This window comes from Harpia harpyja, chromosome 18 (assembly GCF_026419915.1).
Source record: "Harpia harpyja isolate bHarHar1 chromosome 18, bHarHar1 primary haplotype, whole genome shotgun sequence".
In the NCBI taxonomy this organism is placed as follows: domain Eukaryota; kingdom Metazoa; phylum Chordata; class Aves; order Accipitriformes; family Accipitridae; genus Harpia; species Harpia harpyja.
This window is the reverse complement of record NC_068957.1, coordinates 13114839-13127462: the sequence shown is the minus strand read 5'-3', so window position 1 is coordinate 13127462 and position 12624 is coordinate 13114839. Positions and strand designations below refer to the sequence as shown.

The 12624-nt window shown below is 52.2% G+C and overlaps 1 protein-coding gene and 5 non-coding genes across 8 annotated transcripts; all 6 read right to left on the bottom strand.

The window, feature by feature from the left end:
- Nucleotides 1–285: 285 nt before the first annotated feature.
- On the bottom strand, nt 286–12612 carry DKC1 (dyskerin pseudouridine synthase 1). Of its 3 annotated transcripts, none has more exons than XM_052813287.1 (15): nt 12470–12612; nt 11584–11645; nt 11171–11257; nt 10500–10591; nt 9772–9956; nt 9200–9264; nt 8496–8622; nt 7981–8111; nt 6858–7001; nt 6280–6400; nt 4869–4987; nt 3624–3727; nt 3096–3162; nt 2171–2329; nt 286–1666 (listed from the first exon to the last, which is right to left on the bottom strand). In XM_052813287.1, the coding sequence occupies exons 4-15, from the start codon at nt 10568–10570 to the stop codon at nt 1598–1600; spliced, it is 1362 nt and encodes a 453-aa protein (XP_052669247.1). In that variant the 5' UTR covers nt 10571–10591; nt 11171–11257; nt 11584–11645; nt 12470–12612; the 3' UTR covers nt 286–1597. The 3 variants fall into 3 exon arrangements, with proteins under 3 accessions (XP_052669247.1, XP_052669246.1, XP_052669245.1); XM_052813286.1 differs by lacking the exon at nt 12470–12612 and adding an exon at nt 12202–12224; XM_052813285.1 differs by lacking the exon at nt 12470–12612 and adding an exon at nt 11948–12030.
- Nucleotides 4475–4550, bottom strand: LOC128154079 (small nucleolar RNA SNORD83). The gene has a single exon (XR_008239234.1). It is a non-coding gene; the product is annotated as a small nucleolar RNA SNORD83 (small nucleolar RNA).
- Nucleotides 5770–6021, bottom strand: LOC128154080 (small nucleolar RNA SNORD17). The gene has a single exon (XR_008239235.1). It is a non-coding gene; the product is annotated as a small nucleolar RNA SNORD17 (small nucleolar RNA).
- On the bottom strand, nt 7673–7807 carry LOC128154087 (small nucleolar RNA SNORA36 family). Its single transcript, XR_008239241.1, has one exon. It is a non-coding gene; the product is annotated as a small nucleolar RNA SNORA36 family (small nucleolar RNA).
- LOC128154084 (small nucleolar RNA SNORD83) lies at nt 8215–8290 on the bottom strand. Its single transcript, XR_008239238.1, has one exon. It is a non-coding gene; the product is annotated as a small nucleolar RNA SNORD83 (small nucleolar RNA).
- On the bottom strand, nt 8848–9097 carry LOC128154082 (small nucleolar RNA SNORD17). The gene has a single exon (XR_008239236.1). It is a non-coding gene; the product is annotated as a small nucleolar RNA SNORD17 (small nucleolar RNA).
- Nucleotides 12613–12624: the final 12 nt, after the last annotated feature.

Here is a 12624-nt window from a genome sequence, read left to right as displayed (position 1 = left end):
ACCCAGATTCCAAGCACACGCCCCAGTGGGTTTTACCAAAGTGGAGGGTGGCCCCTAAGCACCTGCAAAGTCCTGACCAGCAACAAAGGCCCCTCTAGTGATAGTCCACATCAACATGACTTCTCTGCACCAGCAGCTTCTTCAGGAAAGCAGCACAAAGGCTGGGCAGAAGGGGCAGCCATTTACCTGCCCAGCTGCAGCATACACATGCATTAAGCTGCCTCCCCCCCCCACGAACAGACCACTGACTTCTTATAGGAACCAGAGGAGCAAGAAAATCACCCATTCAAAAATAGGGCTTTTATTTTTATGTAAAAAAGTAAATAAAAATGGACTTTTTCTGCTCAGGTTCTGACAGCCACCAGCTGCTGGCCCCACTGCCTGCATGTATGTCTAGCACTGGATGGGAGAAAAGTCACACAGTTAAGACAAAAGCAATGCACGAGGCTAAGACAAACATTACAGAACCTCTGCAGGGATGAAGCAGCCTGGATCCTTCCCCATTAAAAGGGGCTAAAATCCTGCCTCAGCACTACCCCTGTGCCAGAGAAGAGGCCTCCTGCCCCCAGTGAGCCACCCCAGATAAGGAAATTAGGACAAGTGTTTCTGAAACTGCTCAAGCCCCACACCCAGTGCCCCTTGCAGAGCTGCCTCTAGCCAAGCTTTTCCTCACAAGGACTCCAGTCCCAACAGCCCTTTAGAACAGCATACTGGCCAGCCGCCTTCTGGTCACTTCACTTCTGCCACCCAGCAGCATCCCCACTTCTAGCCTTCAGAGCATATTAGATATCAAAACCAGGGAAGGCAACCGAAAGCGCTGCGGTCCCATTCCAACAACTGGGTAGAGAAGATCAAAGAGCCAGCAAAAGGTACACACTGACAAGGTCACTGGGGCACTGGGTCTGGGGATCAGCCGACAACTAACAAGCAGGTCCCTGCACTATAAAGTGAAAAGCAGGAATTTAACATTCTAATCCTTTTATGATAAAGTTAAAAAAAAAAAGTACTGAAGAATATCTGGTGGACTATTTGATCTCATCTAGCTGAGGGTCAAACCAAGCACATGGCCAGGTTAAAGCAAACCAGAGCCCTTCAAATAACCAATTTGACCGTCCCCATCCAAACCCATTCAGATGGGCCATAACAAAGCCAGTCCTTCAGACACCAACACATTCTGTGACTGTCAGGTAACAGCTCCAACCTTGGAAGAAAAGGAAGAAAGAGGCAGGACAAGAAAGGGGAGAAACAGTATTCCTCCCTCTGAAGGTGAAAACAGAGACACCAAGTAAGAGCCAGGAACTACAGCTTCCCTGAAGATACCACTTCTATTGGCATCATGGTGTTCAGCTTTAGAGAGCAAGCCAGTGCAGGGGCAGTCAGGCACCCCGCTCCTCTGGCAACCCTTAAAACAGGATGAGGAGGGGTACTGGAACAGGGCGTATCCTGGGCAAACACACCCACTCACTCATATACACAGCAGAAAAGGAACTTGGAACTTGATGGCCCCTCTGCCACACAGCCAGTCCTCTTTTTCTCAAGGCCTCAGACTCCTCCCTCCCTACCAACGAGGTCTCCTGCTTTGGACAGATCCAGTCGCTTACTCCAAGCTCTCTTCTACCTCCTTTTGTTTCTTCTTCTTCTTCTTCTTGGTGCTGGTCTCACTGGTCTGTGAAGAGGTTGGAGAGGTCAGGCAGGAATCAAAAAGGAATCCCCCACTGCTCATTTCAGTAGGAACAGCCTCACTCCAGGCACACTGCAGGCTCCCCATGGCCGTAATCCTCCCTCACCACCATACAAGCCCTCAAGCACACTGACCAAACACCAGCACCATGCCAGGAACCATCCTCCCACTGGGGCACATTACAGGGCACCAGAGCACAGAGGCGGCCTGGCAGGAACATGTACCCTGCAACTGCCCCAGGGCATAGATGGCTGTTCACCCCATCCCTGCCCCATTGCAGATCAAGCCTCACCTGCCCAGTCTCCCACCACCCTCAACCAGTTCAGTTTACAAGTGCACCTATATAGACATCTTTCTCTGACTGTGCGGAGCCTGGCACTTTGGGGACATGCACAGCAGGATGCTGATGCATTTATCCTGGAGGTATTAGGGAGAGACAGCAATGTCTGCCATGCTTGGACAGTACTGTGGCACCACCCAGTTACATACCACTTCTATTTGCTCTCCCCCACTCTCAGCTGCCTCTTTGGCCTTCTTCTCTTTCTTCTTCTTTTTCTTTTCCTTTTTGCTCAGCTCCTCTGGTGGTGGGGTGGCAGAGGATGGTGGGGTCACAGCCTCCTCATTTTCACTCTCCGACTCTCGCTTCCTCTATTAGGGGAACATGTTGTCAGACACACCGTCTTCCAAAGGAGCTCAAGTGATGAGAAAACTTTGCAAGCCCATTGCAACTATTTTGCCCAATTCAACCAAACTTCACAGTTAATGCTTCAAGTGGGAGGGTGAGCTACAGACTGCCAGTGGTCGCCTCCAGCATACATAGTCTAGGATTTGCTCCTGCCAGAATTGCGCCCCATATTTCTTAGTGTTTCCTGTACCCCAAATGCTCCAGAGATAGAAACACTGCTGCACCTTTCCAAGTGCATGCACAAGCCCTGACTTAGATCCTTAGATCACAGCACAAGCTCCAGCTTAGGGAACTTTAGATGCAACTCTTGCACAGACATTTCTGCAACTGTCTGCAGTCTCCAGAAAGGTTTTCTGGCACAACAAACCTCCACCATGACTCCATACAACGTATTTCCTTGGATGCTGCAGTTTGTATGCCACAAGTCAGAGCTCCTCATTCTCATACTGTGCTACAGGACTTGCACCCAAAGTACAACATCCCAGAGACAAACACCCAGGGGTAAGGCCCTGAAGAGGTCACCTGACAGCTAGCTCACGGGCCACGCAACCACAACACACATCAGGGCACTAGGCTCCCAAAATACAAAACACTTTCGCCTGTAAAACAACCAACCAAAGCAGCACACAATCCAGCACCTGATACCAACTGCCTAAAGGAACAGGTGCATATCCACTCTTCATCAGGGCCCAAACAACCTTACAGCCAGAGAGCACTAACAATACTTACTTTTGGAGCCCTCTCCAGCTCTGAAACACCTTGGGGAACAGCAGCTGCCTCTTTCTTGGAAGCATCCCTGAAAGAGAAGATCCCCAGGATAAGCAGGACAGCCACTGCCTCACGCTGCTCTATAAAAGTACAAAGCCCTGTCCCCCTCGCAAGGGCTCCGTAACCCATGCCAGGCACTGGGTGGGGAAACTGGTGTGTGGAAGACCTGCAGCCTGCACCAGGGCCAGCTGGGCTGGGTAACAGCAAGGCCTCCCCCATTTAATTTAGCAGACTGACTCCCTCTAAAACCACAAACACAGGCTAGAAAGGGATAACCATCTGCTCAGGGCCTTTCCCTCCGGCACTGCCCACTAGCAGCACATTCCCTGGGACTGCAAGAAATGCCACTGCACCCCACAGGTCCGGACAGCCGACTGTCTTGGGCCAGGCCTAACATGCTCCAAGCACAAATGGCAGCACCCAGCCCAGCCCTCACTGCACAGGACTCCCCTCTACCCACTATGCGGGAGCCACGCACCCTGTACCCACCTGTAATCCACGTACTCCTTCTTCCAGGAATCTGGTGTGCTCTCGTTGGGCTTTCCGTGCTTGTCCAGTAGACCCTTCTGGATCATCATCTTCTTTTGACTGGCCTGAAAGCAACGTGCAACAAGTCAGACTGCCGCTCCAGGGAGGAGAAATCCTCCCTGGGGCTTCAGCCACTCAGCCTAAGAGGAGGTAATCCAGGAACAAGCCAAGCCAACTACAGTGTTACTGATTTAACACTTCTCCAAGGACCTTCTAACAAATCACACAAAACATCCCTTGCACAGCAGCCTAGCAATCTCAGAAAGGAAGCATCTTTATCAGTAAATAAGGACTAATTTGTGGGGGAAGTAACAGCAACAGAGTAAGATGACTCTGCACATCATGGAGCTCAGATCTTTGACTGGGTTCCTCCAGCTTAATGACCTGCCACATTTCAGCTGAACCACTCCAGCTGCAAATAAAAGGCTTTGCTAAAGACTCCAAGATGTTTGAACTGGCCCACATTACCTCACATTTGCTGTGAGATAGATGTGCATGCATCTCCACAGCTTTCTACATTTCACCTGAACCACAGGAATGGGAATAAGCCACAGCAACTTGACACTGAGTTTTAAATCCAAGCTGCATCACTTGCCACAGTGAAACACCAGTCTGGCTGCAGTTAAGCTAGCACTGCTGACCCGCTGATTTCCATGACTACCACATATTTGAGACAGGAGAGGAACCCAATAACAGGTGTTCCCACTGCTCCTGTCCTTCAGGCGCAGTTTAGTACTCACGAGACAGTTTGCATTTTGGCACTGTTGTAGTTGCACCAGAAGGAAAAGCAGCTCCTTGCCCAGCCCCTCCAGAGCCATCAGTATGGGGTGATAGATGAAGGTCATCTTTGCACAGAGTGCTAATGCCAACCACTTCACATCATTTGGCTCTTTACCAGAGGAAGGCTGGTGCTGTACAGACCTGAGGAGCCCGTGTCTGAGCACCAGCGGCAGCCCCAGCTGGGCCTCGGATAGAGCTGCCCAGGCTCCATTGGGAGGGAAAGCCTCACTCCCACTGTCACTGGGCTGGCATGGCCCCAGCACTGGGAAGCACCACCATTGTGGCTCCAGGAAAGCACAGCAGAATTACACTGAAGCCCTGGAGAAGACATGAGCACAGCTCTGCCCAAGGGGCCCGGAGTCCCACATCCCAAGAGCCAGGCTCCCACCTCTGCTCTGGGACTGACCGCACCCCCACACCACTCACCTTGGGACCAAGACCCCATTTGCGGGGATACGTATCTCTCTCCATGATCACTCTCTTGATCTTTGCAACAATACCATGGTCGCAGGTAGAAATGACTGCTGTGGTCATCAAGGCAATAGCTGCAGAAGCAGGCAGAGAGTTCATTAACTCTTTAACAGCAGAACGGCAACAGCGACGCAGGAACCTGCTGCTTTCAGCCTGTTCTTCCTCTGTCAGCACAAAGAGGAGCAACACACTCCACCAGTGCCATTTCACCCTAAAACCTCACTGGAGGTAAGTTCTGGATGCTTCAGAGAGCTGCCCTGCTCAAAGGCAGCAAGAGCATCAGTCATGGATTAACCACACCATAAGCACAGGCCTCTCTGGCTTACACCAGAAGACCATTCTGGATCAGTGAACACAGTAAGACCACTTCCCAGAGCAGCACCAACACCACCACTGGATAGGGAAGAGCTCTGTGAGCAGCTGCTGGAACACTTCCAGGCAGCTCAGAGAACCGCACCACTATAGAAAGGAGCAGTGTTGCTCCTTCATCAGCTCCCAAAACCTTGCAGAGCCAAACTAGAGGAGACTAAGCCTACCAATAAATTATGCTTTTCTTGCCAGGTCCCTGAGATGACCAGAGTGCAGGCAGTACAAACAACAGGGTGGAACAGCTTGGCTGTGTTACACCTCCAAGGCCCCTCAGTCCCATGGGTCTGGACAGAGTGTAAGACCATGCAGCACTGAGCACCATAACAGACCATCTGTACAGTATGTCAGCACCCATCATCTACACAGCTTCTTTGAAGACCCTGGTTAGAACAAAGCACCCTTTCAAGTCACTTCACAGAAGCTGGTAGTTGCTCAAGCCCTTTTACACTGATCTGCTCATGAAGTGTGATGTGCCAGGCAGAAGTATGTGATCAGACATCATCCCTCATCTCAGTGAGGATGGAACCACCCCAAAGAGGGGCTCCAACCCTGCCAGCACCACTTCACTCCTGCAGACAGCCAGCCAGCCACACACCACAGCAGCCCCCAGTAGGACACTGGGAGACTGGAGAGTCTCTGGAGGCTGCACAGCACCCAGACCCTAGAACAGGAATCGGGGTGCTGCAGGAGGGCAGCGCCACTGCACTCAGAGAATGGATAAACTTTGTCATCACCTCACACACAGAGCACACCTGAGCATCATGCAGCTGAAACCAGGCTGAGGAACTCTTCACGCCTTGCCAAGGACTGATGCAGCTGCTGTTTCTTAATATCCTGCCCAGTACCAGCTGCCTTGGGCCATACTAACCCACAGTCCCCATGAGGAAGCACTGTTTAAACCTTCTGCACATGGGGACTCATTTGTTGTGCATTCACTGGAACGCAGTCTGTTATTTCTGCAGTTAGCTGGGCACAACAAGAACAAGGAGTTTCATACCTAGGCAGATAGCTTCTCCTTTTGTGGTGATGACAACAATCTCCTGATTAACCTCAATACCATCTTCGTACCTCAGGACACCAGGCAGCATGATCTTGGCTCCATAGCAAATGGCATTAACCTGAAAATGTAAGGAACAGGAGGGCTTATAAACTACTAGAGAATAAAAACAACGTAAGAAGTGCCTCTAATATTTTAGTTTCCCATTGCCATTACTGTCCCAGCAATAGCATCCCTATGTATCTATTTCTTATTGTCCACTATAGAAAACTTGGGGGCTTTGGAAAAAGCGAGCAAAGCAAAGCACCCATCACAGAAAACAACATGCGAGGTAGATCTCTTATAATCATCAGCATCCTCCTGAAGTGAGGAGAGCAGTTTCTCTGCCACTTAATTCTTGGCTCTTGCATCTTACTGCTGACCTGGCAGTGGCCCATACTAGATCCTACACAGCTCATAACCAGGACAGCACTGCACACCATGTGGATCCTGATCCTCCATTTATTACATTAGCTGTACAAGTTAGGAGGATACTTTGCAGCCTCTGGCTGTCAACTGGCACTATCTCAGGAACTCACCGCACTGTCTTTCATGACTAGCCGCTTGTGGGAAGTCAGCAGTTTCTCCAATGGCAGGATAACTCTTCGCAGATAGCTGTCATCCTTGTTGTTGTCGTATTGCCACTGTGCATCCAGTACATCGTGCATAGTCACCATGTTGTCCTGCAAAGACACAAACCCTCTAAACTCTCCTACTAGCCACCAACTTGAAGCACACACAAGAAAACAGCTGAAGTCCAACAGCAAAGTGCGCTGAAAGGGAGTGAAAAACAGATGCCCAACTCAGAAGCACCAAAGAAGCAACCTAAAAGAGGCAAGAATACTTTCCATCAACAGCTTGAGGTCAGCCTGACTTGTGCTACCACAGACTTCAGCCCTTCTAATCTCAGACAGCACTTGGATCTAGTGTATAAGGTCTGTCTACATGAAACTTTGGAATATGACCAAACTTTAAACAAATACCTGGGACTTCTAGACAAAGATTAATGAGTAGAAGTTTAAATCAACCAGGTCTTCAATCTGTGACATGGAATAAATTCTTGAAGCAGTTGTAAGCACCCAACACCTGGAATTCATTTCAGTCATGCCAGTGATTACAGCTGTGATAAGAGCACAGACAGGTGGAGACACACTTGCACTCTGATATGCCTACTTTGCAAGGAAAGAAATTAATTCTGGAGCTGAAGAGACTGTATCAGTGTTCGAGATCACACAAGACTGCATCTCCCAGGCTCATTTAAGTGAAGCATGTTCCCTGCATCGTGCCCTGACACCAAGCAGTTGCAGATTGCTAAGCAGACAGCTCACACACCTGAACTTGTGGCATGTGCATGGTTTGTAGGCTGAGAAACACAAGTGGCATAAAACAAACTTTCAGTCACCATGGTGCACTTCCCAGTCACTCACTGTCCCAAAGCTTAATTACCAGAACAGGGGCAACACCCTGAACTGAACTCAACACTTTGGTTACAGACAGTCTATGGCAAGAGCTCCCATGTTTTCAGGGCTATTCACAAAACTCCTCCCAGCCACCATGCACCTATACCTTCTCCTAACACTGTAAAACTAACACAGTTCCAAGGAACTCTTGCAATTCTGACAATTTCAAATTTGCTAGTTATAGTCAGAGCCACTATTCTACCTTCTCTCCCAGGATGCCTGAGCGCACTCTGCGGAGCTCTTGCATCTGGCCCCCCACACCAAGCAGCAAACCAAGGTGAACACAGAGTGTTCGAATATATGTGCCTGCTTCACAGCTCACCCAGAAGATACCTGAAATGCAAGACAGGACAAAAGAGTATTTAAATACATATCTAGAAATGAAATACATCCAGAAGCTCCCTTCATGAGAAGCGGTATGTCCAACCGTTCACAGAGCCATCAGCCTGGGGTGATAGATCAATGTCATCTTTGCACTGAGTGCTAATGCCATCTAGCTGACATCATTTGGCTCTTCAATGAAGGATGCAAGCAGTATAAAAAATAGATGGTATTTACTTCTCAGCACACCAAAGTAATGCATGAAGCAGCTACTGCTTGATGGTGGTGAGGATTTAGGTCTTGAGACATCTGCCAAGAACAGGAAGCAGCCGATTTCACAGGAAATTTTATCAGCTGTCAGCTTAATAGGAAGAAGGCAGGAAAGCCCTGTTTTACCTAATCTTCTCTCAGGATCATACTCCACCAGCTTGCTCTCATAGATGGTTCTGACTCTCAGTTGTCGTTTGACAGCAGCAATGAGGGGTGGTCGCTGAAACAGTGCACCTGTCAGAGTTTCTATTGCCTGAGGGTAGAAGCAGAAGAAGTAACAGCTCATACCTATGCCCTCAGGAAGGAGCACCTTGGGGTCCCCAGCAACTATGACCACTTCCATGAGTAAGAAACCACACGGTCCATCATAATTTGGTGATGTCATATTTAATAAAGCTGATATGAACCAGTGATGTGGTCAAAATGCTACCCCAGCTGCCAGTGAGCACAGCTGGGCTTTTTCATCAGGTGGCAGTATGTGATCAGACATCTTCCCTCATCTCAGTGAGGATGGAGCCACCCCGCAAAGAGGGGCTTCAACCCTGCCGGCACCACTTCACTCCTGCAGGCAACCAGCCACACACCACAGCAGCCCCCAGTAGGACACTGGGAGACTGGAGAGTCTCTGGAGGCTGCACAGCACCCAGACCCTAGAACAGAAATCGGGGTGCTGCAGGAGGGCAGCGCCACTGCACTCAGAGAATGGATAAACTTTGTCATCACCTCACACAGAGCGCACCTGAGCTCCGCTCCTACCCTCTCATCTCCCACCAGTGCTGAACACTTTGCACGTAAAGTGCCAGCATGGCTAAGAGCATGCCGAGACTTACCCTGGCAAGCTGAGCCTCACTTTCAATTGCATTGTGCAGCCGAACAATTCCCACATACTCTTTGCCTGAAAGAACGACAAGAGCAGTCAGGAGTGGCCACTTACATTTAATATTGACCTCAAGGTCCACAATGCTTCACAGCCACACATCCACAAAGCCCTGAAATTTTCACAACCACCTCTCCTAGGAAGTGCACCCAGTTTATGACAGAGTTGGTTATTCTTCCAACAAAATAAATCTAAGCTACATTTATTTCTTCACTAAGTTTTATTTCACTGGACTGGTAGAGGCCAAGGCCATTAAGTTCAGTTAGTCCATGAAACCAGTCTGTCAGAAATGTTTTCACTGACTTAAAACAGCACAAGCCCAAGAAGCAATAAAAATAAAAAAAAACTTGTGACACTGTGGATGTGCCCTCACTGGCTTGGAGTGAGGATAAGCAGCCCTTAAGCTCAAGGCACTGAAGACCAAGGGTAGCCCTTTCAAAGACTGGAAATCTCCATTTTGTCTCCAAAAGAACTCCACACCTCCCCAGTCATTTAGACTGTAAATGGTCCCGGCAATAAACATACCTGCACTCTGCTGAGATTTGACCAGTCGTGTTGCCCTCTCAATGCACACAATGAGGCATCCAGTCACCTTAGGATCCAGAGTGCCACTGTGTCCAGTCTTCTCTACTCGAAGGATGCGTCGGATCCATGCAACCACCTCATGGGAAGATGGATTGGAAGGTTTGTCGAGGTTAATAAAGCCAGACCTATAGGGCAAGATGACAGAGAGTAAGACCTAAGCATCAGGGCAAACACAGCAAGAGCGCAAAAACTTTTACAATATTTGTCATGGCTTTAAAGAAATGTATTTCTATACAGCCAAATAAGCTATGAGCCTCACAGCTGTACCCAGTGAGCACATGTCAATCTGCTCTGGGCACAACAGGTGATATAATCCACAGTCAAAGAACTCTCTTCTCCCCAGACTGCTCATCACTACTCTGCACTTAAACCAAACCAAATGCTACAAACTCCAAGCAGTGCACCAAAGCCTAGCAGGCCAAAAGACTTTCCCTAAGACCCCAGAGAATTCCTCAAGTGTTCCAACTGAGGAACCACAGACCACCCACAACCCCAGAAGAAAGCAGACTTTACAAGAAGTGACCAGTGGGTCCTATTTAGACATTTACTGGTTAGTAGCAAGACACAGAGTCAAGCAGAAAGGTACAAGAGGAATCCAGAACAGAAAATGTTTTGAAGATATTAACTGTGAAAGAAAAATAAACCACTCTGGCCCTTATTGCACTCACCTAACATAGTCAGAAATCTCTCTCTTCAGGGGATTAGCACCAGAAGAAAGAGGCGTGTAGTGTGCTGTCATCACGTTTAACTTGTCAAAGTTCTACAAAATCAAAGCAAAAGTTACAAGTGTTCTTGAGCTCACCTTGGTTTCAGCGTTGCTTTGCCCCAGTACACCTCCCTAGCTATGCAACATCTGATTTGTACATATAAGTGAAAGAGCATCTTCCAAAACGATAATGGCCCAACAATGAAACCACAACAATGTTTTACAGAAAGACAAAGAAACAGAAGTCCTACACTGAAAGAGATGGGAAAGCAGAATACCAATCTTTACAATGCAGGATAAATCCAGTGTGCCCCAGAAACTCAGCATAAGCAACTCAGAAGTCTACACAGACCACTATCAGACCGAAACAAATAGCTGAACAAATCTGGTGGGGTCTTTACAGGAGACAGTAAACTTGGAAAGCAGGCATGCAAATGATCCTGCCAGACAAACTTTATAACATGATTTCTGCATGCAGATTTTGCCTCTGCTTTGAGTGTCACGCATGCTATTTCTTAGCAGTAGGGTTACACAGAGAAGGAGCTGTGCATCTCCAAGGGCCTGCACTGACAGAGGACAGAAGAAGGAGCAGGAGCAAGGATGGGCCACGAGGTTGTCTGTAACCTGCTCTACCTTCAGCAGCAAGGGCCACTGAGACGTGTCCAGCTGGGCGACCCGGGACTCGGGCTTGATGAAAAACTCCTCCGTGTGCTGAATGTCCTGAGAGCAGATGAAGTTACTCGAGATCAGAGAAGGGAAATCCGCAGGACCGCGCTCCCGCCCGCTGCCACGCGCCACCTCCACGCGGCCCGCGAACCGCACCCGACGGGGCGGCTCCGCTCCCCACCGCGCAGCGCGGCCTCTGCCCGCGGAGCGGCCACGCTCCCGCCGGTGACGGCGGGGAGAAGCGCGTTTGCGCACGCTGCGAGGCACCGCTACTCCCAGCCCTACCCCCGGACCGACCCGCCACGGATCGCGCTGGGGAAGCCCTCGGGCACCCCCAGCCCGGCCCCGGGCAGCCGCCCCGCGCCCGGCCCCGCACTCACCGCTACATCCTCATCGGGAAGCGCACGCTTCTCCTTCTTCCGCCGCTTCTTCACGCTGGAACCTGCCGGAGCGACACGCTGAGCGTCCCCGCCGAGGCCCTGCCAACCCCACCGCGCCGGGAGCGGGGCAGGCGAGGGAGGGCACCCGCAGCCCCGAAACCCTCCGGGCCGGACGCGCCGCCGACCCGCCCCCACGTGCCGCCACGGCGGCCCCGAGCCCCGCGCGGGCGCCGCGCCTCCCCGCCGGCGCTCGCCGGGACTCCCCGAGACGCCCCCAGGGGCGCCGCCCCCCCCCCCCCGCCGCCTATGCACACCGCGCCCGGGGAGGGGAGGGGCCACCCCGGCGGTTCCCGCCGCTGCGCACCGTCCCCGTCCGCCATGGCCGTGCCGCGTGGTGCCGCCGCCGCGCAGGGACCGGAAGGGCTGCCCCTTCCCGACAAGCCCCGCGCCGGTACGTGTTCGATGCCCGCCCAGCGCTACGCGGGACGAGGCCGCCCCCTCCCCCGCATAACCGACCGCCCCGCCCGCGGGGACCCGCCCAAGCCCGGCCCCGCCCCCCTCCCGATTTGCCCAGCGGGCGCTCTCGTAGTTCGGTGCTCCCGGAGCTCGGCCCCCCACCTCGCCCGGCGAAAAGCTCGCTCCTTCCGCTGGCGGCCGGCCGCCTCCCCGCGCGCCCGGGTCTCGCCGAGCTGCGGTTCCGCCGCCCTGCGCAGCGTCCACGGCTGAGAAGCCTCCCCGGCCCGGGGAGCTGCCCGCCGCGCCGCGCCGCGCCGCGAGCCGGCCGAGCCCCGCGCCAGGGCCAGCTTCCCCCCCCCACGCCCCGCGGCGGGACGGGGCCCTCTGCTCGGCGGCCAGTCCCGCCGCGCTCCCGGGGCCCGCGCCTTACCTCCCGGCGCAGCGCCCCGGCCCCGCCGCGGGCTCCGGCCCGGCGCCCGGCGCTCTCCGGGCCCGTCCGCGGCAACGGGGCGGGGGGCGGTGCCCGAGCCGCTCCCCGAGCCGCCCCGGGGCGGCGAGCCGTGCCCCGCAGGCGCCCGCCTCCTG

Coding starts and splice junctions, on each gene's coding strand:
- DKC1 (XM_052813285.1), bottom strand. Junction 10,592..11,170: donor AGTGGCCCTTGCTGCTGAAG/GTAGAGCAGGTT, acceptor TTGATTTTGTAG/AACTTTGACAAGTTAAACGT. Junction 6,401..6,857: donor TAGTCATGAAAGACAGTGCG/GTGAGTTCCTGA, acceptor TTACATTTTCAG/GTTAATGCCATTTGCTATGG.